Source organism: Ammospiza nelsoni, chromosome 6 (genome assembly GCF_027579445.1).
Source record: "Ammospiza nelsoni isolate bAmmNel1 chromosome 6, bAmmNel1.pri, whole genome shotgun sequence".
Classification (NCBI taxonomy): Eukaryota; Metazoa; Chordata; class Aves; order Passeriformes; family Passerellidae; genus Ammospiza; species Ammospiza nelsoni.
The window spans coordinates 18,248,456-18,271,613 of NC_080638.1; the positions used below are offsets into that span (position 1 = coordinate 18,248,456).

Genomic DNA, 23,158 nt, shown 5'->3' on the forward strand with positions numbered 1-23,158 from the left:
GGGACACACAGGGGCAAGGAGTGCTCCCACCCAAGGGAGGACAATTTAGCAATCATCTCACACATGGTAAGGCTGAGAGGCATGGTGGGGGAGCAGCACCAGCACAGAGGGCTCCTCGGAGGGTGGGGGCACAGACAGCACAGCAACCCACCTCAATAGCCTGTGTGTACTGCTCCAGCCTGTCATCGATCTTGGACACCGGGAGAGGAGGCTGACTCTTCTTTATGCTGTTGCTGCAGAACAGAGAAGAGGATTAAGGTGTTCCCCCAGTGCCTCAGGCAGAAGGGAGGACTTGGTGAGGCACAGGCAGCCCGTCACTGCTGCCATTCCCCAGAGCAGGGCCTGCTGACCATCTCCCTCGGCAGCAAGGGCCCTGCCTTGCCCTGAGGCCAGCCCAGAATTACCTTTTCTGTATCGAGCGGTTCAGCGACTCAGTTCTGTCCGTGAGCTAAAGGGGACAAAGAAGACAAAGATATGACTTCTGTCCAGGGACCTCAGATGGATGCAGGTCACCTTAGCTGACCATTTCTTGGCCCTCATCTCTCACCCATATTTTGGTTAGAAATGACTCACTCAGCCCCCATGCTCCCCTACAGATCAGAGACAGTGAGCATTTCTTCTTTCTTCCTTCTTTCCAAGCAGGGGAAGAAAATCCCAACCAATTTCAGGGGCAAACCAACCATGTGTAAAATGAATGACAGCTGGAACACCAACCAAAACCATTTCTTCTACTCCCTCTGGTGAAGGAGAAGGTCTCTCTCAGACCTTTGGTCTCCTAGCCAGACACAAAAAGGGAAATGGCAAGTACAGAAAGACAAGGGGGAAAACTAGAGACCACATGTGCAGAAGAGAAGCCAAGCGTGGGAGCAGCACAGGCATGGGTTAGGTCAACTTGTCCACACCAGAGAAGCACACAGACAGGGCAGATCAGCACATGGACCCTCCTTTGAGGCAGCTCTTTATGTCAAGCCATGAGGAAAAAGAGTTTTGCACCAGAGGCTCCTGTGCAATAGCTCCTTGGCCAAGACAGGAAGGCAAGCAAACACTTCACAACCACTGCAGGAAAGGAAAGCTGAAATGTTGCTAAACCTTGTGCCTCTTTCATGCCCCAGAAAACAAGCATACAGAGACAAAAATCACCTTGAAGCCAAAGGGGGGCTTTCTTAACATCAGCTCCCACAGAGTCAAGGAGCAGTAACCAAGTAAAAAGGAGCCTTCTCCCCCTGCCAAACTGCTGCCTGTGCCACAGGAAACATCACCTACCAAGTTAGCAGATAAAAAACAACACTAAATGATCCTTTAAGATGCATCTTAAGGTCCTAAATTTCAGCTAAACACAAGACAAGACAGTGTCACACAGAGGACACATTCACCAGCTGTGCCCTGGAACACGAGGCCATTAGAGAACAACCAAACAGCGCAGCCCTGGCTAATAGAGATGACCTGGGGAGAGCCACTCTGCAGGGTCCCCCACAGCAGCACAACAGAAGGCAGCTCTGTCTGCAGGGCAGGCTGTCTGTCTGCTGCCAGCTCTCTCCTCTGCGCTGCTGCAGGAGCTGCTGCTTGCCTCTGAGCCATGACTCAGAGATTCACCTTGCTCACTGATGGGCAGGCTGGTACCTGACAGGGCACAGCACCAGCCTGAAAGGGGAATCTGGTAGATCTTGGCCTCAGCTTCCCAAACACAAGTACATGTCAATGGGAAAAAGCCCTGCCCACCCTGCCAGGGAGATGGGGTGCAGGTGCAAACCATACAGAGGCACTTCTGAAAGGTTATGAACAAGCACCAGGTTAAGCACAGAGGGGCCTAGAAAGAGCTCTAAGTGGCAATGTATGACAGTCTAGGGAGGAACAAACTTTCACTGTGCTATTTGGAGACCACCTGCCCCCACCCCTGCCCTTTCCTGGCAGCAAGAATTGAGCATTTCCCTGGTTCCAAGCACTTTCTGAAGGCCAGAAGAAACCACAGCTGCTCATCCAACCAGCCTCAAAGCTCAGGGCTCACTAGCAGCCTGTGACAAAACAGGATTGGCACAAGACTTCCCCCTTGCCTCCATTCCCCCTATTTCAGCCCCCAGGCCCTCTGAAGCCCTGACACCCCACCACCAGCCTGCCCCAGGTGTGCCCCCAGCTCCAGCAGCCACATCTGGCAGGGGCACACAGCACTGACTGCAGGTGCTTTTGCCTTTCTGCTACAAGCAGGGTTTCTGCTGAGCTTCCTGTGCCAAAACACCTTCCTGGTGGCCAGTGTGCTTAGCACTCAGTGCTCACAGAGCCCTGCTAGCTGGGGTGTAAAGATCAGCCTTCCTTTGGAAAGATTCCAAGTGCAGATTTTTCCCAAACAGTTTTACATCCAGCTTAGTGTGGGGGTGAGCTCTGACATCACCACTACAAAACAGAGACTGCATTTCTAAACCTTTCCCTGGGATAATCCCAGCAGCTAAGTTGAGGTCAAGAAGCTATGTGTGTTTTGGGGCTGTAAAGACAGAAGGTTCAGCACATAAAAGCTGCTGAAAGCATTTTCCACGTTTTCCCACCAGCCCCACTTCAGGAATATGCTTTGGCTACCCCCACCTCTTTTCAAACCTGGCATTAGCACCCAGCCTGCATCCACACCTACTCTGTCTCCCCTCTTAATTTGACTATAAAATGGATTCTCCACTAAGAGCAAGAACCTGATGGCTGTAGAGGATGAAACCTTCATCTTGCCATCTATTTACTGATGCAAAAGAAAGTACTCACACAATCATTCCCACTCAGGAAATGTTGAGTAAATACCACAAAAGCTAAATTTAAAAAAAGCAAAGCTAGCTCCAATAGCAGATTAACAGGCTGCACAGACTCTTCACCATCTCCCTCACTGCTACAATCAAAAAGGTTGGGGCTTACAAAGGCAGAAAAACCCATTCAGTACAGAAACACTTATCTGTCTCTATTGTATTCAAAAGCACACATAGAACCAAGGATTTGTAGTAAATGCAACACAAGTCATAAGATGCAATTCAGGTGGTGTTAATAATGGGAGTGTCACAAAGAGCACCAATGCAAACAGATGTGATTGGGAAGGACACAATGCTTCAGAGATCAGAAATCCCCATTTGTTTAAACAACTTGAGTCATACATTTTGTTTTAATTAAGACAGAAAAGCCACTGTTTCAGTTATTGGGGCTTTTTCCCTTTGGAAGGCAAATTTCATTAAGATCAAGTTCTTGTGAGTTTTGTTAAAGACTACACAAGTTGAAAGCACAGCTATCTCAGTATCACAATATTCCCTGGAGCCCTCAATGAGCTTTACACTTTTAGAGTGATGCTACAGCCTCCAACAGCTCAAGCAGGCAAAGCAGGAGCAGAGGAAGCTGACAGCCATGAAAGATGAGGCAAATGGCTCAGGTGGTTTGTCTCAGCTGGTAGAAGGATGGATAACAGGATTCACACCCCACACTGCTGTAAACCCTGGCTAATCTTCCCTCATCATTGGTTGGGTCCTTGTTGTGACAGTTCCCACGCATCCAGAGGGGCCCAGGAGCACAAACCTTTGTGGAGCACACTACAGTGTGGTCAGAGCACAGCTCCTCCTCCTCCTCCAGGCTGGCAAGGCTTGGGGCCTTCTGGCGTTTCTCTGGCGCTTCCTCCTTCTCTCCATCATTTCGCCTTCTCTTCTTTTCCTGAGTGCAGAAAAAGAACAAGCCAGGAAGTGAGCTGGTCAAACTGCTTTTTATGCCACAACAGTGATTTTTCCCTGTCTCCCAGGCTTCCTGCTCTACACTAAATAAACACAAAAGCACAGAAACTTTGAGTTAGCATTATCTAATTTGGAAGCATTCAGGAAGAAGCTCATATGTCATTTGGAAGGGAGGGTAGAAATCAGGAATTTTGAAGGTCTGAGATTCCCAAATGGTATGAAAAGGGGTCCTGGCATCAGTTATAAAGATCTCTTACTGCAGCTGAGATGGGAAAACATTAATTCCTCATTTAGAGGCCAAAAGGAGGGAGAGAAGCTGCCTTTAGAATAAAGGGCTTTAAAGGGTAACAGTTCAAATGCAAACATCTTACTAACCTTGGCAGTCAAAGTCCATTTATGACAAATGATATTTGAAGTTCAGGCCCCTGACTTGCACACCACTTGAATTCCAGCCTTGTCTCTCCCTCTCCCTCCCCTTAACAAGGAATTGTCAGAACAAAAACATCTCAGCTGGGAGCAATGCAAGGCTAAGAGGTCTATGAAGACAAAGAATTCCAGAGGTGTGATAAAGGCTAGGGAGAGAAAAACAAGCAGTATAATTTAGATTTGAGTTCTCCTGTGAAGCTACTCACTGCCCACAAAGCCACAGGAGAAATAACACTTTCCTCCTCAGTATGACAGGGACATGGCAAAGCCACCACAAACTCTGAGAGCAAGCACACTCCCCTCACAAAAGGGCAGAGGCTGCCTGCAGTGACCACAAGAAGGCACAGCACACAGGTAAAAGTGGCACTAGCCCCAGGTTATGCCATGAAAGCACATCTAATGTCTGCTTGGGCTCAGATTCCAGCAGCAATGCTGAGCCAGGACATGGGAGAGCAGCCCCCAGCATCAGCTCTCCCGAAAGAAGGTCAGCTCCTCCTGACCCCACCTCTTGCTCCACTTGCTCCTCTTCCTCCTGCTCTTGAACCTCTTCTTCCTCCTGGCACAGCCTCTCTTCCTCTCTGATAACCATGTTCTCCTCTGGGCTTTCCTGATCCAGCTGGATCTGCTCCAGTTTGACTTGAGCTTCTCTCACACCACTCTCCTCTTCTTGGTAGGACTGCCTTGGAGATCTGCAGATGGGGAGAGATCAAGGAATGAAAGCACAGTTATGAGCCTACAGACACCATGAGGTACCTCACACCTCTAGAAATCCAATGTTATCACTTCCCCAAGCCTACAGCATGCTGGGTATTCCACACCAGGGCTCACAGCCAGTTCCAGGCACACAAATGCAACAGCAGTCACATCTCACTCTCTCCACTTTAAGTGTCCAAGAGTCAGCTCAGCTAAGAGCTGTGGCAGAGCTGAAGGGATCTGCATGTTACCAGCAACATGAAGGGCCACAGGAAAGCAGTGAAGAGCTCTCTGCTCAAACCCCTGCCAGAGAGGACACTGTTACCATGATGTGGTGCTGGCCCAATTCCCTGCCCGGCTACAGCTAAAATTCCAGGTGCACCAGCACATCCTGCAGCCAAACACAAATCTGATGCTGCCCCCATGGTTCCCAGCACTAATTCCAAGTGGGGTATGCACTGTCACCATCATATTTTCTGGAAAAATCTCCTTCCCCGGGATTTCTCTCCTGGGAAAATGAGAAGCCTCAGAGAAAAAGAAAACAATTACCTGATTTGCTTTGCCTGTGTTTTGCTGCTTTGGAATGTGTTTGGACACTGTTTACCAACAGGTGATTGTTTCATTAGTTTCATGTGAATTGTTTTTACTTAATGGCCAAGCTGTGTCGGGGCTCTGGAAAGAGTCATGACTTTTCATTATTTTCTCTTTAGCTTTCTGTAAGTATCCTTTCTCTATTCTTTAGTATAATTTAGTATAGCAGTCTTTAATATAATGTAGAATCATAAAATAATAAATTAGCCTTCTGAGAACATGGAGTCAGATGCATCATTCCTTTGCTCCTCTGGGGAACCCTGCAAATACAGGAGGGCACCAAACGCAGCCCTGAACTCATCTTTCACCTTAGCAGAGTCTCTTGCTGCAGGAGAGCCCAACCAACACCACAAGAGCATGCTTCTCAAGCTGGAGCTGAACTCCAGGGCAAGGCTGCAGAGCCACTCCCCTGGAATCACTCCATGGGCAAGGCACAGTGCTTCACCAGCAATGCTGTGCTGACACTCGGTCCCAGGCCTCAGTTTTGCCCACTGGAAAAAAATGACACCCCTACTCACATCACTCATCTCATCTCCCAGCAAAAGAAAGGAGTTCCAAAGCAGATGGGGTCACCCCCTGGCTTAGGGGCTTAAAAGCCACAATGGGTTTGGTACAAGAGAATTGCTGCAGGTCTCCAAGGCTGCAAGAGGAGACCCAGGAGCATGTTTATGCAATCAGCTTTACAAGAGCAGAGCAGGCCTTGCCTTTGGGCACTGGGACACTGGAGTACAGAGCCTCAGGACTCTCACTGGCTCACAGCCACACACCAAGCTGTTATTGCCATCTTCCTTTCCCCAGCCAAAAGAGCTTTCTCCTCCCACCCAGTTCTTAGAAAATTGCCTGGCTAGAGAGAGCAGGGCTAGAGAGCTGGCTAGCAGGCAGCTGCCAAAGGGCAAGGCTGACTCACTGCCCCTCCCTCAACAGGCAGCACCAAAACACAAACACAAGTTCCAACAAGACCTTTCCACCCACCCCTCTGCTGCTGGGAAGGCAGCTCACAGCTCAGCTACCATCCAGCTCTCCACACTGACTACATGGGGAAAAAGACAATGCATATGCTGGATCACTTGACTTGTTTCTCACCATCCTGTCACCAAGAGCAAACAGGCTCTGAGGGCCCAGGAAGCTTGCAGCTCTCCACCAGAATGGCAGCAATATCTCCAGCTCAAGTGCAAGCTCATGTTAAAAATTAAGACCAGCACAGTGCAGCCTATAGAATGCCTTTCACACCACAGCAATGCTGTAGGGGAGGTAGCTAAGCTGGCACAGCTTCACCCCCTTGCACACAGCTGATAGCATGGATCTCCTACCTCAAAGAGGAAAGCCAGAACCAAAAAGATGTGCCTTAGCATCAAGGCCCTCAGGGCTTGCAGGACCTGGTTTGGTGCCATCCAACAGAGAGCATCTATCTCCATCCACTCTTTCACAGCCACCACTTAAAACCCAGGATTTGCTTCATCTCCGTTCAACAGGAGAGAAAAGAGTTGGGAAGGCCTAAGCACAGCACTGCTTGTCCCAGCACAGGGAGAGACACAACCTACCTGTGGTCACAACACACTCCAGGCTGCCCCTTGGATGAAGGAGAAAGCTGCTGCAAGGACCTCACAGGGCACAGTCCCTGCTGAGAGGGCAAGCCCAGCCTTTGCAAAAAGCTCACAGAGCCTGAGCTCCTCCAGCTGCCTCTCCCAACCCACCTGGGCCTACAGCTCCTGCTTTTAAAGCACCACCTCTCCCTGATGGGCTTCACCTGCCATGAACACCACCTCCCCTGCTCAGCTACAGGACAAACACATCAAACCACAACAAGAAACACCTGGGGAGGATAATATTAATTCCAACTAATTCCCTTTTGAAGGCCAAGGAGGGAAAAGCAGTAGCCTTTCTTTCCAGAAAAGCTCTTTGCAAGGGGAGCTGGAAAAAGAGGCAGCAAACAAAAAAAGCAGATGATTTCTAATTGCTCCCACAGATGTTATAACTACATTGTGCTGGGCCTTGGAGGTGCTTGAGAAGTGCTTGTGGGGTCAGGGCTGCAAAGGTACAGTTTGCAATGTGGTTTAGCCACAGCATTTGGAGAAAAGTAACAAAACTCTGAGCTCGTTTTTATTTATTCGGCAGTAAATATTAATCTTAAGCATTTTTTCAGTCACAAAATAGTTTGGGTTGGAAAGGACCTTTAAAGGTCATCCAGTCCAATCCCTCTGAAATGAGCAGGAACCTTTTCAATCAGATCAGGTTTCTCAGAGCCCAATCCAACCTGACTTGAATGTTTCCAGGGAAGGGGCATCCGCCACCTCTCTGTGCAAAGAATTCCTCAGGGTAAAAAAGAGGCTGTGTCAAAAATTCCCAACAAAATCAAGCTGCCAAGAGAGCTGAGTCACAGAGTTCATGTGCAGGTAGGCAGGGTCCAAGGGAAGTGGTTAAGGCAGGAGTCTGGTCTAGTTCTGTAAGGGAGGAGTGATGGGAGGGCTCTTTGCTGCCTGTTTTTCCCTGCTCAAAGAGGAGTAAGGCACAAGGTGGGCTGGGGCCATAACACCCACTATGCTGACATGAGCCAGGAAGCAGCAATAACTTAGAACAGCTCTCTAGGCTGGCCTGGATTATGTTAGAGACCATTTCAGCCCCTGCAGCAGCTCAGGTGGCTTAAATCTGCTGTTGTCACTCCTCCAAACCCAGGAGTCCTGGCAGGCTGCCACTGCTTGGAGCACAAAGCTCAATCCAAACACCCCCAGATCCCAGGGCCGTCCCTGAGCCATTCCCCCCGGCAGCCCAAAGGCAGGCAGAGAGCATCTGTCCCAGTGCTGTGGGGCCTGCTCTGTCCTGCTGGTGCTCCACACTCTGGCCTCATTCTTACACGTGCTGGACCTGACCTGGGGCTGGTCACCCCTCCTCAGGGACAGTCCTATAGCTGGGGACACCCTCCCCTTGGTGCATCTGTGTGCCACCCACCTCTGCTTGCGCTGCTCCAGCTTCTGGGACCAGTCACTGAACCCCTCGTCTTCTTCCAGCTCCGAAGTCCCAGATGGCTTAAAGTCATAGCTGAAACACAGCAAGAAGGAAAATTGGCATGAGAGGCATGCAAAAAGGCCTAAACCAGGCCTGGAAGAGCCACAGCCCGACACAGTCCTTCTCCTTTCAGTTATTCCATTCATTCATCTCTGGGTGAGCTGCACGGTTGAAGATAGCCATGGCAAAACCATCCCAGCATCTGTGGCCCTGGCCACAAGTGTGTGCTCAGGCTGACAGAAAAGCTCCCAGGGAGCAAGGGAGACTGGCTGAATGCTGTCAGAAAACTGGCTGCTTCCCCATGTCCCTCTACAAACCCAGCCCCAGGAGAAGCACAAAGCCAGCACAGCCCCATCATCATCACTTCAGCTGATGTCCATCCCTCTGGCTCCCAAAACCATTCTTTTTCCTGCAAACCCTCTGTTCTCCTATCTCTGGCTTTCTTTAGTGGGAGTAAGGGAGAGCAGGAGGTTCACTCTGTCCCTTTGGAGCAAGGAAATGCAAGGGTGGGTTTGAGCTAAGGGGAGTGACATGGATAGGAGTTCCAGCGTGGGAAGAGTTACAGGAAGGAGGGGGCAGGATTTACACAAGAGAGAATGAACCTTTTCAGAAGATTAATAGCCAGGGCTGACCCTGGCTGCATGAGCAAACCCAGGTGGCTGTCAGCAGCTGTAAACAAAACCAGGGAATGGCCAGAGGAGGAGAAACATCCCTGTGGTTGAGCCTGGCCCAGCAAGCTTTGGCATCATGGAGCAGGGAGCAAAACCCTTCATTTGAAGAGTTCTTGTCATTGTCCTCTTAAGCACTCAATTGAATTTGGGTAATGGCAATGGTGCTGTGCCCATGCCAACAGGACTGGAGCCTGCAGGCTGGGTTACTGCACACTGCTCTGGGCCTGAGGCTGCTCACAGCACCAACCAGCAAACAGAGACCAGAGATCTCATCTGCTGCTTTAAAGACCTTTTCAAATTATTTCCTAGCCCCCACGTGAAGGGGGGGTTTGGAAAAGCTAATGACTATTATTACTTTCCAGACCTTCTCTTTGCTTTTAGAACAGAACTGCAGCAGCTTTGTCTGCAGAACTGTGTGTATTTCCACAAAAGATTGTGAAGGTGTTTTGCAATGCTTTTATGTTATAAAAAAAAAAAAAAGTCCTGAATAATTTTGGAAGTATCTTGGGAAGAAAAAGATCTTTTAATGGGAAAAAAAATAAGTTTTCATAAATAACTTTTGCTTTTTTCCCCAGTAAAATGAAGATGCTGCTTGTCAGTGACTGTAACTCCAAATCCTGCCACCACTTTTCCATTGTGTTCAATTTAGAAATAAGTTGAACACATAAGCAGTGGTAAGACTGAGGACTTGAGACAAGAATTTGGCAATTCAGAGTGCAGACTAGTTTTTGTGCTAGCCCCAGTGCTGCACAGCATCTGGACTGCTGAACCATGGACGTGGGGAGGCTGCAGCAGGATGTGCTGTGGGATGCTGGGGATGTCATCCTATCCCTTCTCCAGGTGTTTCCTCTTTGACAGCAGAGAGCTCAGCCTCTCCATAAAAGCCTCCTGAGCTATTTCCACCTAGGACTTGCCCCATTAAAGCACAAAGTTAATTTTAATCCTTGGAGCTGTGAACGGCACCAGCTCAGGTGCTGCTTCATGCTTCTCAGTGCCAGGGCAGCATCCTCTGAGGGAGGAATGGGAAGCTTAGCCAGGATAGGTGATTGCTTGCACTGTGATCTGCCTGGCATTGTGTATCACATCCTCAGCCACGTCTGTCTTTGCACGTATCAGGAAACTCCATTACTTTTAGTGTAGGATGACTCCCAAGTTGAAATTTAACCAAGCACTGAAATCACTGGCAGTGCGGACTCCCTGTGCCCCAAGCCCAGCCTGCCCCAAGCTGTCCCAGTGTAAACTCTCAGGGCAGTAAAACCCCCAGCCTCCAGCCAAGAAAACAATCAAAGCAGGACTTGTGAGGTTTTCTGCCCTAAAAAGAAAGCACACTATTTGCTAGTGTGCGCTAAATCCAGCCCAAACCTGTGAGAGCACTGCCCCATCTTCCCCAAACACCAGGGACACACACTTGGTGCTGCAGGAGGGGTTTGCTGCAGGGAAAAGGAGTGTTGCTGAGGGATTTATCCAGGGGTATTTCTTACTGGTTTTGCTGTGCCAGAGCAGCACTCTCCGAGCAGGGCCCGGTGCCGTTCAGGCCCTCCTCTGCCTGGGACCGCAGCTGCTTCTCCCGCTCCCGCCGCCGCCGCTCCCTCGCCGCCTCCTCCTCATCTTCCACGCTCCACTGTGCTGTCAGCCTGCCAGGCCAGAGGGAAAACCCATCGTTAATGCCATCAGGCAGTCCTGTGAAACCTGGTAACAACCCTCTGAGGTTCCTGGGGTCCCCCCAGCAAGCAGGAGCCTTCTGCAGAGGAGCACTCCCACCACGAGCAGTGATTCTTCAAGTGGCATCCTCACCTCCATCAGCACAGCTCCACAGTGGGACTGACTGATGGGCAAGAACAAGGTGGGACACAGGCACTGGGACAGACACAGGAGAGCCTGCAAGTCTCCAGAAGGAAGATGTGGTACATTTCCTCCTCCCACCTGCCTGTGGGATGAAGCCCACTGGAAAGCATCATTTCCCGCAAAAACAGCTTTGCACCCCACCTTTGGAAGGGTTTGTAAATGGTCCTGCAATGCTGCAAGGTGTCTGAAGGGTTTGTAAAGGGTCCTGTAGTGCTGCAAGATAGCCAACACCTTCATCTCAAGCTTTGGCCCACAGAAGGCAAGATCTGTACCCTGGGGATGAGTTTCCTTAGGCAGTTGAGCTGCTCCTGCCTGACCAGGAGCCACGGAAACAGCAGCGGATGGCAGCACCTATGTCCTGCCCTGCTCTGCCCTGCCTGGCTTCCTGCCAGCCCTGTGGAGAAGAAAAACCTGCCCTGGCATCTCCCAGACATCTCAACTGCTGCACAATAATGCCTCTGTCAACAGAGCAGCCTCCTGCATCCCCAAGGAAGTGATAAGGCGGATGCCACATTCCTTCTCTGGTGATAACGCCAGTCCAGGCGCTCCCCACGTGGGATTGGCTTCTGCTCCACTGGCAGCACCAACTGAGATTCAGGCAGAAAGGGACACGCCATGAGGTGGCACCAGTCACCCAAAGGGCCTGTGATGGCAGCTGGAGCTGGGCAGGTCTGACTGTGGCACACAGATGCTGGGGCAGATGCCTCCTCACCCCACTCAGGCCTGGCTCAGCCAGGTCCAAAGCAGACACAACAGCTGTTTCCCCCAGCATTTTCAAGCCTGTTTACAGAAATGTCTTTGAGGAAGGCACACACATGGGAGCTGGGAAGTCAATCTCCCACCAGCAGCAGGACCCAGACCAACCTGCACTTCCTTACCCCAGAAATATCCTGAGGACCACAGTCCTCTTAGGATGAACCTGCTCAATGGGAGATACAGTGCAACATTACTCACACTGGAACAAAGAGCCCGTGGAAGGGAAAATGAGGAAAAAATCCAAAGAGAAATGCCTTAGTTGAGACGTGTTTCAGCCCAGATTGGGCGAATGAGGGATAGGTTTCAGCTGGCCCCAGGAGTGCCACTCTGCAGCTTGCCCAGCTTTGCCCTCAGTCTGGACTCTGAAGCACGTGAGAGGGCCTCACTTCACCATGGGTCTCACCAAAAAGCTGTTTTCTTTTAAACTTCAGGGCAGATACCTCCCTATCCCAGCAATGGAGGGGGTGAAAAAAGCCCATTGGGATTAATTGATGAAAAACATAGCCTTTCTAATTACACTGTGAACCTTGTTAGCCTTTCCAGGGAAGATTCACTCAGAGCCTATTTTACTCTGCAGTGCGAGCAGGACTGTTGAGCTTAGCCCCAGTAGCATCCCTTTGCACAGTGGTCCCACCACCAGCCTGTCAGGAAGCTGGAGATGACTCCAAATCACTGCCCTCCCAAACTCCCACCTGCCCCAAGGCAGCAAAGCCAGGCTGTGAGCCCAGTGAAGAAAGGCTGCCCATGACTGCTGTGCCCACAGAGGAGCAGGGAACAAAGCAGACCCCAGGACTAGCCCAAGAGAATGCTCCACTGCAGTGTAGTTACGCCTGCCTTATTTTGGGTGGGGTCTTTCTGCAAGCACCAAATTCAGCTCTTTCCCTTTTTACCCCATCATTGCCCCTTGCCACCTTGGTCTCCATGAGGAACAAAGCAGACCCAGACCCGAGCCTGAGCTCCCCTCCTCCCTTCCCTACTCATCCCACACTCCTATTTATTATTTTTCCTCAGGTTCCCATAGAAACCCTTGTCTGTGGACCTGGCAGGAAGCCACCATGTTGTTGTTGGTTTTTTTTTTTTTTAATATATAAATGAAGTCATTCATTAAACTCTGCCATGATCCCCCTCCCTTGTGCGACAGCTCCAGATAGTCTCCAATTTGGAAAGGCTCTTAACCCCCTCTGGCCCGTACCGCCCCAGTTACGAGAAGCAAAGTCCACGTTCATGCCAGAAAAAGTGAGATTTTGATTAAAATCTTTCACTCCTTCCTCCAGTTCCTTGGGAAACTGCTTCAGAGGTGGTGCTCCACCAACACCCCCAGCTTGGCCAGGGTGCTCTGGAGGAGGGGGGATCCCTTCTGAACCACATGAGCTTTGCACAGTGTGAGAGCAACACTGGTTGGCAGCCCTCTCCCTTTCCCAGTTGGATGTGACTAACTCTCTCCCCATGACCTCACCGGCTCGCTATTCTGTCCCTGCATCCTTCCCTCCGAGCACGCTGAGGACAGAGCCGGGGGCGACCGTTCTGGGGAGAAGGATTTTTCTGCAAAAGCAGAGAAATAACTTTCCCAGCTCCCCTTGCCACAGAGCAATCCAGCTTTGCCACAGAGCAATCCCAGCTTCCAGGCTGCCCGCTGCTGTGCTGGGATGTGCCTCAGACACTCTGAGCATCCTGGGGGGGCTGTGATGCTGGGAACATCATCCCTCTGCTCAGCAAAAAGGGCTGCAGATAAAGCCCCCACGGATTCAAAGATACCAGCACACTCCAGCAAACACCTAAACTGAATTTATTTTCAGATTCTGAGCTCTCTGTCATGCTCAAACAGGCTGGTAGGGGAGGGAGGTTTAATAAGTGATGTGTTGGGGTTCAGTAATCATACTGACAAGCAGAGGAAAAAGGATGATTACTTTTGGACTGACCGAGCAGCACAAATATTTGTCTTTAGTGAAAAACAAACAAAACAAAATGAAGCAAAAAAACACAAGCGAATGAGAAACTAAGCCTTGCCAAAGTCCTTGTGTTTGGGTCAGCTACAGGGGTTTGTTGGACCCCAGACAAAATGTGCCATTTCAATTTGGACAAGCACAAGTGTGAGCCGGGGGTCAGCTGTTAAATTGCCTTTCGAAGCAAAAAGGTGGAAAGATTTAATTTCCAAATGGTTCCATTTACTAAAACGGGGCCATGGTCTCCCATTTGCTCTAATTGTTCACAACCACATTCAGTAACTCAGCGTGCTCAGCCCACAGTGGTATTTCACAACCGTCTTTCCCAATCCTAGAAATAATTACCCAATGCTTCAGGATCAGGCTGATCCCACGGATCTTCACCTCCAGTCAGCACTGCCCCAGGTTGGTCCCAGGCTGGGGAGGTTTGGGGAAGAAGCAGACTCATAGCTGCCAGTGGGACCAAGAGTTCTCAATTTCATTTCACCCATCACAGGATGGGGAAATGGAAAGCAAGACTTGAAGCTTGAGGAGCTGCAAGATGAGCTACAGCATGCTACAGTCCTGAATCCAGACATCTGCCTTTCTAAAATCCCTCCATAGAGGGATTTTCATGCAATGTGAAGGAAATTCATCCCCTTAAACAGACTTCAGTGTGACTGGAGAAGGGAGGAGAAAAGGCAGAGAGACCTCAGTGGCCCCAGCAGCCCAGAGCTGTGGCAAGATTTGCTCCAGCAAGAGCTCATCACAGGGCTGGGTCATTTCTCTTACACAATCCCTACATCTCTGCCAACAGCTTTTGGACATCTTGGTTGAGCCAAACACGCTTTGTGCAATGGGCTCCTCTCTTCCTGAGGACATCCTGCAGGTGTGAGGATGAGCTGAAAGCACCTTGGTTCAGCTGTGCCCACAGAGACACTGCCCTCCAAGCATTTGGGATGCTCAGATTTCTGCTCTGACCCTGCTGCCTGTTTCACATCCAGCTCCTGACCTCACCTCCCTCCGGACCCCCAGCCACGGGAGGGGCTTTATTTCTGTTTGCACCACAGAACACCCCTTCCTGCAGCACAGGCACCCACACTGTGGCTGCCCTGCTCCACAGGGCCACAAACGCCCGCTCCAGACAAGCCAGCATGGCTGGGAAGGTCACGTTTCCTTTGGGCAATTCCTCACCAGCACTTGAGGAGATTTTAATATTCAGGCAAGGGAAATTTCTGGCAGCAGATGAGCTGTGTTTAAGGGAAACTCTGCAGACTCGAGGAGTCTTTTGCATGGTTGACGGCTCAAAGGAAGCTTTGCTGGCCCAAACCCAACCTTCAGCACTAAAGCTAATTCCAGAAAGGAAAATCAAATGCCTCCCAGAGGCTTTGGGCTTTGCAGAGCTGCGCCAGAAAAATCAGGAACCCTCTACCAACCCACTGGACATTCCTGTCTCCTGAGCTCACCAGGGTACCAGGCCAGGAGTGTGTTAGCTTTGGTTGCCACCTCTGTTGGGTAGGTTCCCCCACAAAGCCAGGGCACAAGAGGAAAGAGGTTTGGGGAACAGGATGTAGGAGAAGCCAGGTACAACCCCAGAAGATACATTACCCCATCCCCTGTGAAAAACCCAGTGTCCAGCACAGCTGGAAATATCCCCTGGGAGCTGCATGAATTAGAGGAGAACTGGGAAGGGCGGCCATCCCATCTCCTCTCTGCTGAGCTTCGGGAAAGGGACATGCCAGAACCAATGCAAGGGACCTTCCCCTTCCATGCAGCCTGCACTGCCCTGTCACAGTGCCAGATAACACATCATTGCAGAACATGGCCTAGGAGCATCAGCAAGTTCATCTGCTGCTGGGCAGAGCTGCCAGGCTTTATTTCATATTGCATTTATCACACATTTAGAAAGGGCCCTGACTGCTGGCAGGAGACGTGCAGCTCACCCTGTCACGCGAAAGGGAAGAGGACACCCTCTGAAGGCTACAACTCTCTCACCCACTTGACCTTCTGCCAACAAATTAATCACTTATTAGTGGCATATAATGGCTCTGTGTGACTGAGTCAAGTATGCTGAAATACAGATAAAGCCTCCACTCATGTCACTCAGGACCACTGGTGTCAGGCCACCACAGAAGTCATGGGTTTCCATGCCTTAGGAGTAACGTGGCTGGACAGCAAAGATTACAGCTGGGTCATCATCCCTCTGAATAAGGAACAGCGTGAAGATAGCAGTACAATACAGGGAGACTGAGAAAAGAAATAAAATCAAGGATTATTATGTCACATCCTGAAATTTATTTCAGCCTCGCCTCGGGAGAGTTATTCTAGCTCTGAAACAGCAGCGTGTCAGTCAAAGGCAGCCAGAGATACTCCACAAGCCTCTCCCTCCCATACATTCATGTAATTCCTCAGCTGCATTGCTCCGTTCAGAGCCCAGGCTACAGAGTTTGAACAAGAAGGGGGGCAGGGGGAGAGGAAAAAATGCATCCATGTGCTTCACCCTCAGTCTTGTTCTCATACCAAGCTTCCCCACCCCACACGTAGCTGTGCAGTCTTGGCCACGTCTCCCCATTTCTCCTATAAATCACAGGTCACCTCCAGGATCTGAACAGCAGGATGGAGCTGCTTCACACCCAGGAGTGGCCAGAGAGCCCATCTCCACCTCCTGCTAGAACTCTGGGGCTGTGGAGAGGCAGCACGTATGGGGTGATAAGGACACACCAAGGCATCTGAACAGAACATGATACATCCCAAACTTTCATCAAGCAGAAATAGAAGGAAAACCACATTTAGCATCGGAAAACCACATTTAGCATCACAGAGTCCTATCTCCCTCTTAAAAATAAAAGCAACTCTTCTTTTTTCAAACAGATCTTGGATTTCCTCTGCCCAAGCACATCCCTTTTTTGCCCTGAGAAGGATGTGCAGATGGACAGCCACACATACATGTGCCACATATAAAACTCTGCCTAGTTTAGCCTTCATTAAATCCCCTGCAAAGATTGACGTGTCACTGTGGCATGACAGGCAGGGAAAGCCCCAGGATGGTAATTTACTGCTTCCACCAGCAAAACAAGACACACTTGAGAAAGCTGGTGGCAAATGGCAGGAGCAGACCCTGGAGGAGGGATGAAAGCAGGGCTGGTCCTTCATCATGAGTGTCCTCTGTCCCCTCCTGCCGCTCCCAGGACTGTGGCTCCAACAGGGTGCATGGAATGCTCCATGCTCCCAGACACCATAGGTGATGCACAACCCCTCACAGAGGCACCAGGCAACCAGGGGGAACAACTGTTTCTTTTTATTATTATTGATTTTAATCACGGCAGACAGAACCCAAACGAATCAGCTCCAAGGTGATGAACTGCACCCTCAGGACCGCGGGTCCTTAGCACACAGATAGGCTGGTGCAGTCGGGTATCAGCATCACCGGCCAGGAATTTGGCAGGGGGAGGAAAGGGCTGGAGCCTGAGCCCTCCCAGCCCTCCACTGCATTCAGTAGGTGTGAGAAATCAGTGCTGGGTACGACCTCGAACCACGGCCCTTTTTCACGGTCTCTCCATCTCAGCCCAAAGGTTCAAGGAATTTGAGGGTTTTTTCTACAGGGCAGGAAGTCTGGCCTCTGTTTTTGCAAGGGAGAAGCATGTCAGAGGAGAAAATAGACTTGCCAAAGAGATGCAGACTGCCTTACCCAGCTTTTGTATTTTATCTTTCTCCTCCTTAAGAGGGAAGCAAGACTCCACAGCCTCCCTGCCTCGGCCACAGTCAGCCAGCATCCTTCTTGACACACTCCTGCTGGAGAACAAGTCTGAGCCTAGAAAGGTGAGCAATTGCCTTATCCCTGCTGCTTCGAGCCGGGATTAAGAGCAGGATTTGATTCAGCGTGGTGTTTTACAGCACAGCTGGCTGAGCCCTCCCTTGGCAGCCCCGGGGTGCCTGTCCGTCCCCACTGTCCCCAGCAGCAGGAGGCAGTTTGCTGTCTGGGCAGGGACAGGAGGCCGTGAGAACGCTGCTGCTCCATCCCTGGGACAGCTGAGATCTCCTCCTCTATGGCCATCACTGAGAGCTGTGCTGCAGCAGGAACCAGAGCAGCAGCAAGCCCTCGCTCCCTGCTGTGCTAGGGCAGCATCTTCATGAGGAAAAGAGTCTTTGCCCCAAAATACTGATCCCAAAATCCTGTGTTTGAGGGCATGGCACCCCAGCTTCTTGCTGAGGCACTTGGCAGCCCCAGTTGCCCTTTGCCCACCACAGAGCTGAGGGATGGTGCTGATGCTATTTGATGCTCCATCGGAAGAGTTAGAAATGGAGGGAGAAGGAGAAATAAAAAAAATCTGGAAGCTGAAAATTAGTTTCTAGATACCATCCCAGCTGGTGTCTCAGGCCTCAGCTTCTCCAACCAGTGCCCCTTCTAGCTGAGCCATGCTCAGATACACATGGTGGTCCTTCTCCACACCATCAGAGGATGCCAATGACCTGTGGTTGCAGCCCTGATGGGCTCAAAGGCTCACTACAGCTTCCCAAAATTTCCATGGGCTCAAAGTTCAGGCCCTGAACATCCAATTACTTGAGAGCAGGTAAAAATCTGGGTCAGGCCACGCTAAAGCAAACAAAACCCATGCACTGGTTTCTGGGAAAGGTCAATGGTAGACGGAGTTCTGACAAAACAAACCCCAGGGCTGGAAAAAATCTGGGAATGGATCCACAGAGTGCTCAGAGGGGACAGATGAGCTGCTTCAACCAGAGAGAAAGGATGAGCTGTTATCCTTGGGGTGAAAGCTGAGGGTGGGCACTCCACAAGGCACCCAGGGAGGGACCAACCCACCACACACTGGCTTAGCCCTTACCCTGCCCCACAGCTCAGCTGGGCTGCAAACCCCCACGCTCCTCCTGGATGCAGAATATGGTGGCATCACCCTGGAAGCAGCTGGCACCACAGAAGGCACCCTGGGATGTGGAAATCCCCCAGGCATGCCATCAGTCAGGCCCAAAGGGCTCTCCTGGATGCTCCTCCCTGCCAGCAGCCTCTGCTCATGTCTCCCTTTCCATCTGCCCTCCATTTGTGGGGTCCACCAAGGTGCCCATCTGTTCTGCCCTGGCCATGCCAATGTGGCACAGAGGGATAAAAAAATGAATGCCACTAATAAAAACACCAAAATAGGGAATACTCAAGAAGGGAAGCACCACGGGTTCCTCATGACACACTGAGGCAGCATGGCAAAGCTTAAATCACACTGATGAAGGCCCTGTGTCCCCTGGTGTCCCCATGCAGGTATCCCTCCCTCCTCTTCCCACACAATTTCTCTAATGGCTCGTTCCTACATGTTTCAGTTTCCTCATCTTCCCCTAAAGAGCTGCCCCACTTCTCCACAGCAAGAATTCCTTGTTCCCTACACCTCTCGGGGAGCCAGGGAGCCAAAGCAAAGTGGTGCTGCAGTAGCCCCTGGAGGCAGGAGCTATCTCCCAGGCAACAAACTGTGCCCAGACCATGTCCTGGCATCGACCACACACTCCCCCACCCCTCAAAAAATGTTCTTCCCCTTCAAAGAGCCATCCAGCCCTCCCAAGTGCTTCCAGCTCCTTGTTCCCAGCTCAGCACTCAGGAGGTCAAGACAAAAATACTGGAGTAGCATCTTCCCTGCTGAGACACATCCTGGCAAGCTTTGGGAAACGTCAAATGCAGGCAGAGAGGAAAGCATCCTGCAGAGCTGGGCAGAGCCCCCATATCCTGATCAAACTAAATATCACACTCATGACACGCACCAAAATCCAAGTTCAGGGAATTTTAAAGCTACCATAGTGCTGAGGAACTCTATGCATCACCAAGAGCATTGCTTGGAAATGCAGTAATGTGTTGTAGGGAGAAAGAAGGGGCCCTGCAGCACCTCACGGGTGTCAGGACATGAGTGCTGGAGGAGGCACTCATCACATACAGCAGGCCAAAACACAGCACTGTGCAAGATTCATTTCAGATCTCACATTCTGGCTTCCCATATTAATGACTCCACAGAAGATAACAAAGCAAAAATCCCATCCTACAGAGTAAATAATTAGCTCTATCCCACGATCAAATTTTCTGACTTGTTTTCTTCCCCTGAGCTTTTTCATCCTCAAGATTCGCCTCCCTTTTCCCACAGAATTATTTGTACTTCAAGCTCCATGGCATTGCAAAGACATACAATTAGAGACACTGGTTTATTTGTTGCTCTGGAGCAGCCATGCTCTGGAGCCCCTGTGCTGGCCAGGTTGTGCTGGGAAGCAAAGGGGGGCTGTAGCATGTAAGAACACTGTCCCTTTTCCCCAAGAACAAATCACAGCTCGCTTCCTAATGGCACCCCAGATTCAGCCACAAGCTGCCACCTCCCTGCCCTGGCAATTATACTCTGAGAGAAAGGTTCAAAGATTAAAGAGACAAGAGCATCAGTGCTCCCAGCTCACATCCATGTGCCCACACACTGCATCCCAGGGCAGCACATCCCAGCCAGGCACCCAGAGCCCAGAGATGGGGACACCACTGGAGCAAGCCACCACAGCACCCATGGGAGCAGTGTCAACCACAAGGCCCAATAATCCAGTTCCAAGGAGCAGCACAGCTGCTTCACAGAGAGAATGATTTGTAGGTTAATTAAACAGCCATATTCTTTTGTGAAACACTTCAGGCTCGATAAATAGAGGGAGAGTAAAATTCCAGCAGGAGCAGATAATGAACTGAATGAATCGACATGACAGGTGCTGGATCCCTATCTTATTTATAGGAATTCATTAAAAGGATAAGGAGAAAGAGATCGTGATAACAAGATAAAGTGGCTCATGTTTGGAGAGGACTTTAAAAAAACACAAAGCCTTGTGGGCGTGTGAGGGATCATTGCTGTAAGCGTGCTACAAAGGGAGAAATATTTCCCCAGTGATGTCCTGATAGAGAAACTATGCTGGACAAGGGGAGTGCCTGGGCACAAGGGCCAAACAGGGAAGGTAGATAGCCCTGCAATTGCCCATTCTTCTCATACGTTTCCCAGGCAATTACTGAGCCACTCGTGCTCTGCAGTTGCAAGGCCTCACCCTGGGCCTTTTTCAGCCTCCAGCTTTTCAGATGTCAATGGAACGTCCCTGCCTGCACCTTCTGCAAAGCCACTGAGGAAGAAGGAGGGCTCATTTTTCCAGCCCACCTCCTGGCTGGAAGGTGAAAGATGTTTCCTTGAGCCCTGGCTCAGTGCTTCAGCCTCCAGGTGTCTCCAACGTGCCCTAGGGATCCCAAGCACACCAAACCACGCCAGAGCACCACGTGCATTAAGCCTGTCAGCAGTCAGTGGAAAAGCCATTTATTGCAAATCTGACTCCTGGGACTGATATGCAGGTGATGCTTCACCCATGGGCCCCTTTGTCTGAAATGCTGGGGTTTTGTATCAAGCACAAGGAAGGATGCTTAAAGCATTGGGACTCAGCACTTCAACTCCAAATCCACAAGACTTACACTGGTTTCAGCTCAGGAACCCTTAACCCAGCTGTTGGGCAGCTGGCCAGCAGCTCCTGTAGCTGAGCAATGCTCAGAGAAGGTAATTCCTTGGTTATCCCTGCTGTTGCCCTGCAGCAGGAGCAGCCAGGTAAATCCTGACACCACAGTGATCTCCCTAGGGCTCGTGGCTATGGCTCTGAGTTGCTGTTCTCACTGTGTGCTCCAGCTCTCCAAAGCACTCGGACAGCCCAGAGAAGCCCAGCACTACACAGTGTAACCACTCTGCTGCAGTCACCTTGGGACAGAAAAAAGCAGAGCACAGCAATCTTGACAGCAACATATCTTCAAGGCAGGAGCCTCCAGCCATTCACTAAAGGAGCTCCTTCCTTCCTGCATCCAAGCGGGCAGGACTTGCAGAGCCAGCCCCACAGCTGATCTCTGGAACTCCAAGAGAAACTGCTCCAGGAGAAAAATACAGCTGCAAAATGGGCTATGGTGTGTATGGAGCAGGCTCTGCCTGCTCCACTGCTGAATCCTGTGAGCATAAGTGAGGCTTTTTGTGTGCAAACCATGGAAATCCCTCACAACCCACTCCACGCCTCATCTGTAAGCAGGACTGGGAAACACAGCCACAGAGCTAAACCTCAATCAATTAAGTGTAATAACCCTACTCAGGAAACATGTCGCCTTGTAAAAAAGTCCCTGTGAGTCTCTGGGACACCAAAAGTCCCTTATCCAAAGCAGGAGGAACTTGGAAACGTCACTCAGGATGGAAAACACCCCTGGTTTAGGCTGTGCTGTGAACAGTCCTCTGGACACCCCTTTTCTCTGAATGAAACACATGTGCTTCCCCTTGCTCCCCCCCATCTGTCACCCTGCAAAATAAATTGCTACCCAGCTGTAAGCAGGCAATCCCCACCCCAGTTCATTTCCCTGGCCCTCCTCAGTACCAGCTGGCCCCAAATCTGAGCTCATCCCTGCCTTTGCACACCCCAGAGGTTTCCCTATCCCTCGCAAGCTGCTGACAAAGCCCTGCTCTGGAACAGGGATGTGTAACTCAGATCCCATCCCCCTGGGCTGAGACCAGGGAATGGGTCCAACAGGCCAAACAAAGGATGAACCGAGAGGAGTCAGCTTCTCCTGCCCATTTTCCACCCCAGGGGCCTGTGCAACCAGTGGGAGCTTCCCTGCCAACTTCCCTGGGTCCAGAAGGGCAGGAGTGGCCAGGACTGGATGGGCCATAGGTGCCCATTTACCTTCCAAGGCAAGAAACTTATTGAGAGATGAGGTTCAGAGGCTGCATTGCCAGTCGAGGAGATCCCAAACTGACTGGAACATGCCAGGTGAAATACACCCACCGTGACATCCTCCACCTCCCAGCTGGAGACCAGCGCTCACAGTGAGCACAAGGGAGCCAAGAGGCACCCGAGATGCAGAACGTGAGTCCAGCACTGCCTGATCCCACCTCTCACCCATCCATCTGCCCAGCTAAACATGAAAAGGTGGGAAGTGCCTCTCTTCAGCCCAGTCAGGGCCATCACTGTGGCACACCACCATCATCCAGAGGTGGATCCCAGAGACCCACGGAGGGAAGCAGCGATTCCAGCCCCCGGGGAAGAGCAGAGCGACCGCATGGCAGGGAATCTCAAAGCCAGCAGACAATGTAGCCGTCCTGCCGGGCTCAGCGCCGCTGACAAACGGGAAAAGCCCAAGTGAGCCATCCACCTCCCTGCCCTGGCAATTATACTCCGAGAGAAAGGTTCAAAGCACTATTGTGATCAATTAAATCGAAAAAAGAGCGGTGTCAGCTCGCAGCCCTGGGAGGATCCAGCCCTGTACTGATCTCTGAATTAAAAACGAGCATCACAGCGTGCACAGCGTACAGTTCCTGCGGGGAAAAAAGGAAAACCCTTTTTCTAGGCAGAAGCGTTCGGCACTCGGGAGACACAAAAAGCCACGTACTGAGACATGCCTCGCAGGGAGAGGGGAAGCGGCGGCTCAGGTGAGTGTCACAGTGCAGTTGTGCTCAGTTATTTCAGTCGCGAGCTCCTGGAAAAGCCATCAGTAAGTTCAAATCTGCTTTTCTCATACAGCTTTAGGGGAGGAGAGGGAGGGTTATCT

At 50.9% G+C, this 23,158-nt stretch overlaps 1 protein-coding gene across 3 annotated transcripts in view; it reads right to left on the reverse strand.

Annotated features, from left to right (window-relative positions):
- LSP1 (lymphocyte specific protein 1) overlaps positions 1-23,158 on the reverse strand; it is a 48,379-nt gene that overhangs the window by 13,218 nt on the left and 12,003 nt on the right. For 2 of the 3 annotated variants that reach the window (XM_059474208.1, XM_059474209.1), the window contains exons 2-7: positions 10,549-10,701; positions 8,340-8,429; positions 4,615-4,798; positions 3,535-3,666; positions 405-448; positions 152-233 (exon numbers count right to left, since the gene is read on the reverse strand). In XM_059474208.1, coding sequence (XP_059330191.1) covers positions 152-233; positions 405-448; positions 3,535-3,666; positions 4,615-4,798; positions 8,340-8,429; positions 10,549-10,701 — 685 coding nt within the window. Of the gene's footprint in view, positions 1-151; positions 234-404; positions 449-3,534; positions 3,667-4,614; positions 4,799-8,339; positions 8,430-10,548; positions 10,702-22,999; positions 23,023-23,158 lie in introns of those variants that run through there. The other variant, XM_059474210.1, reaches the window with a different exon arrangement.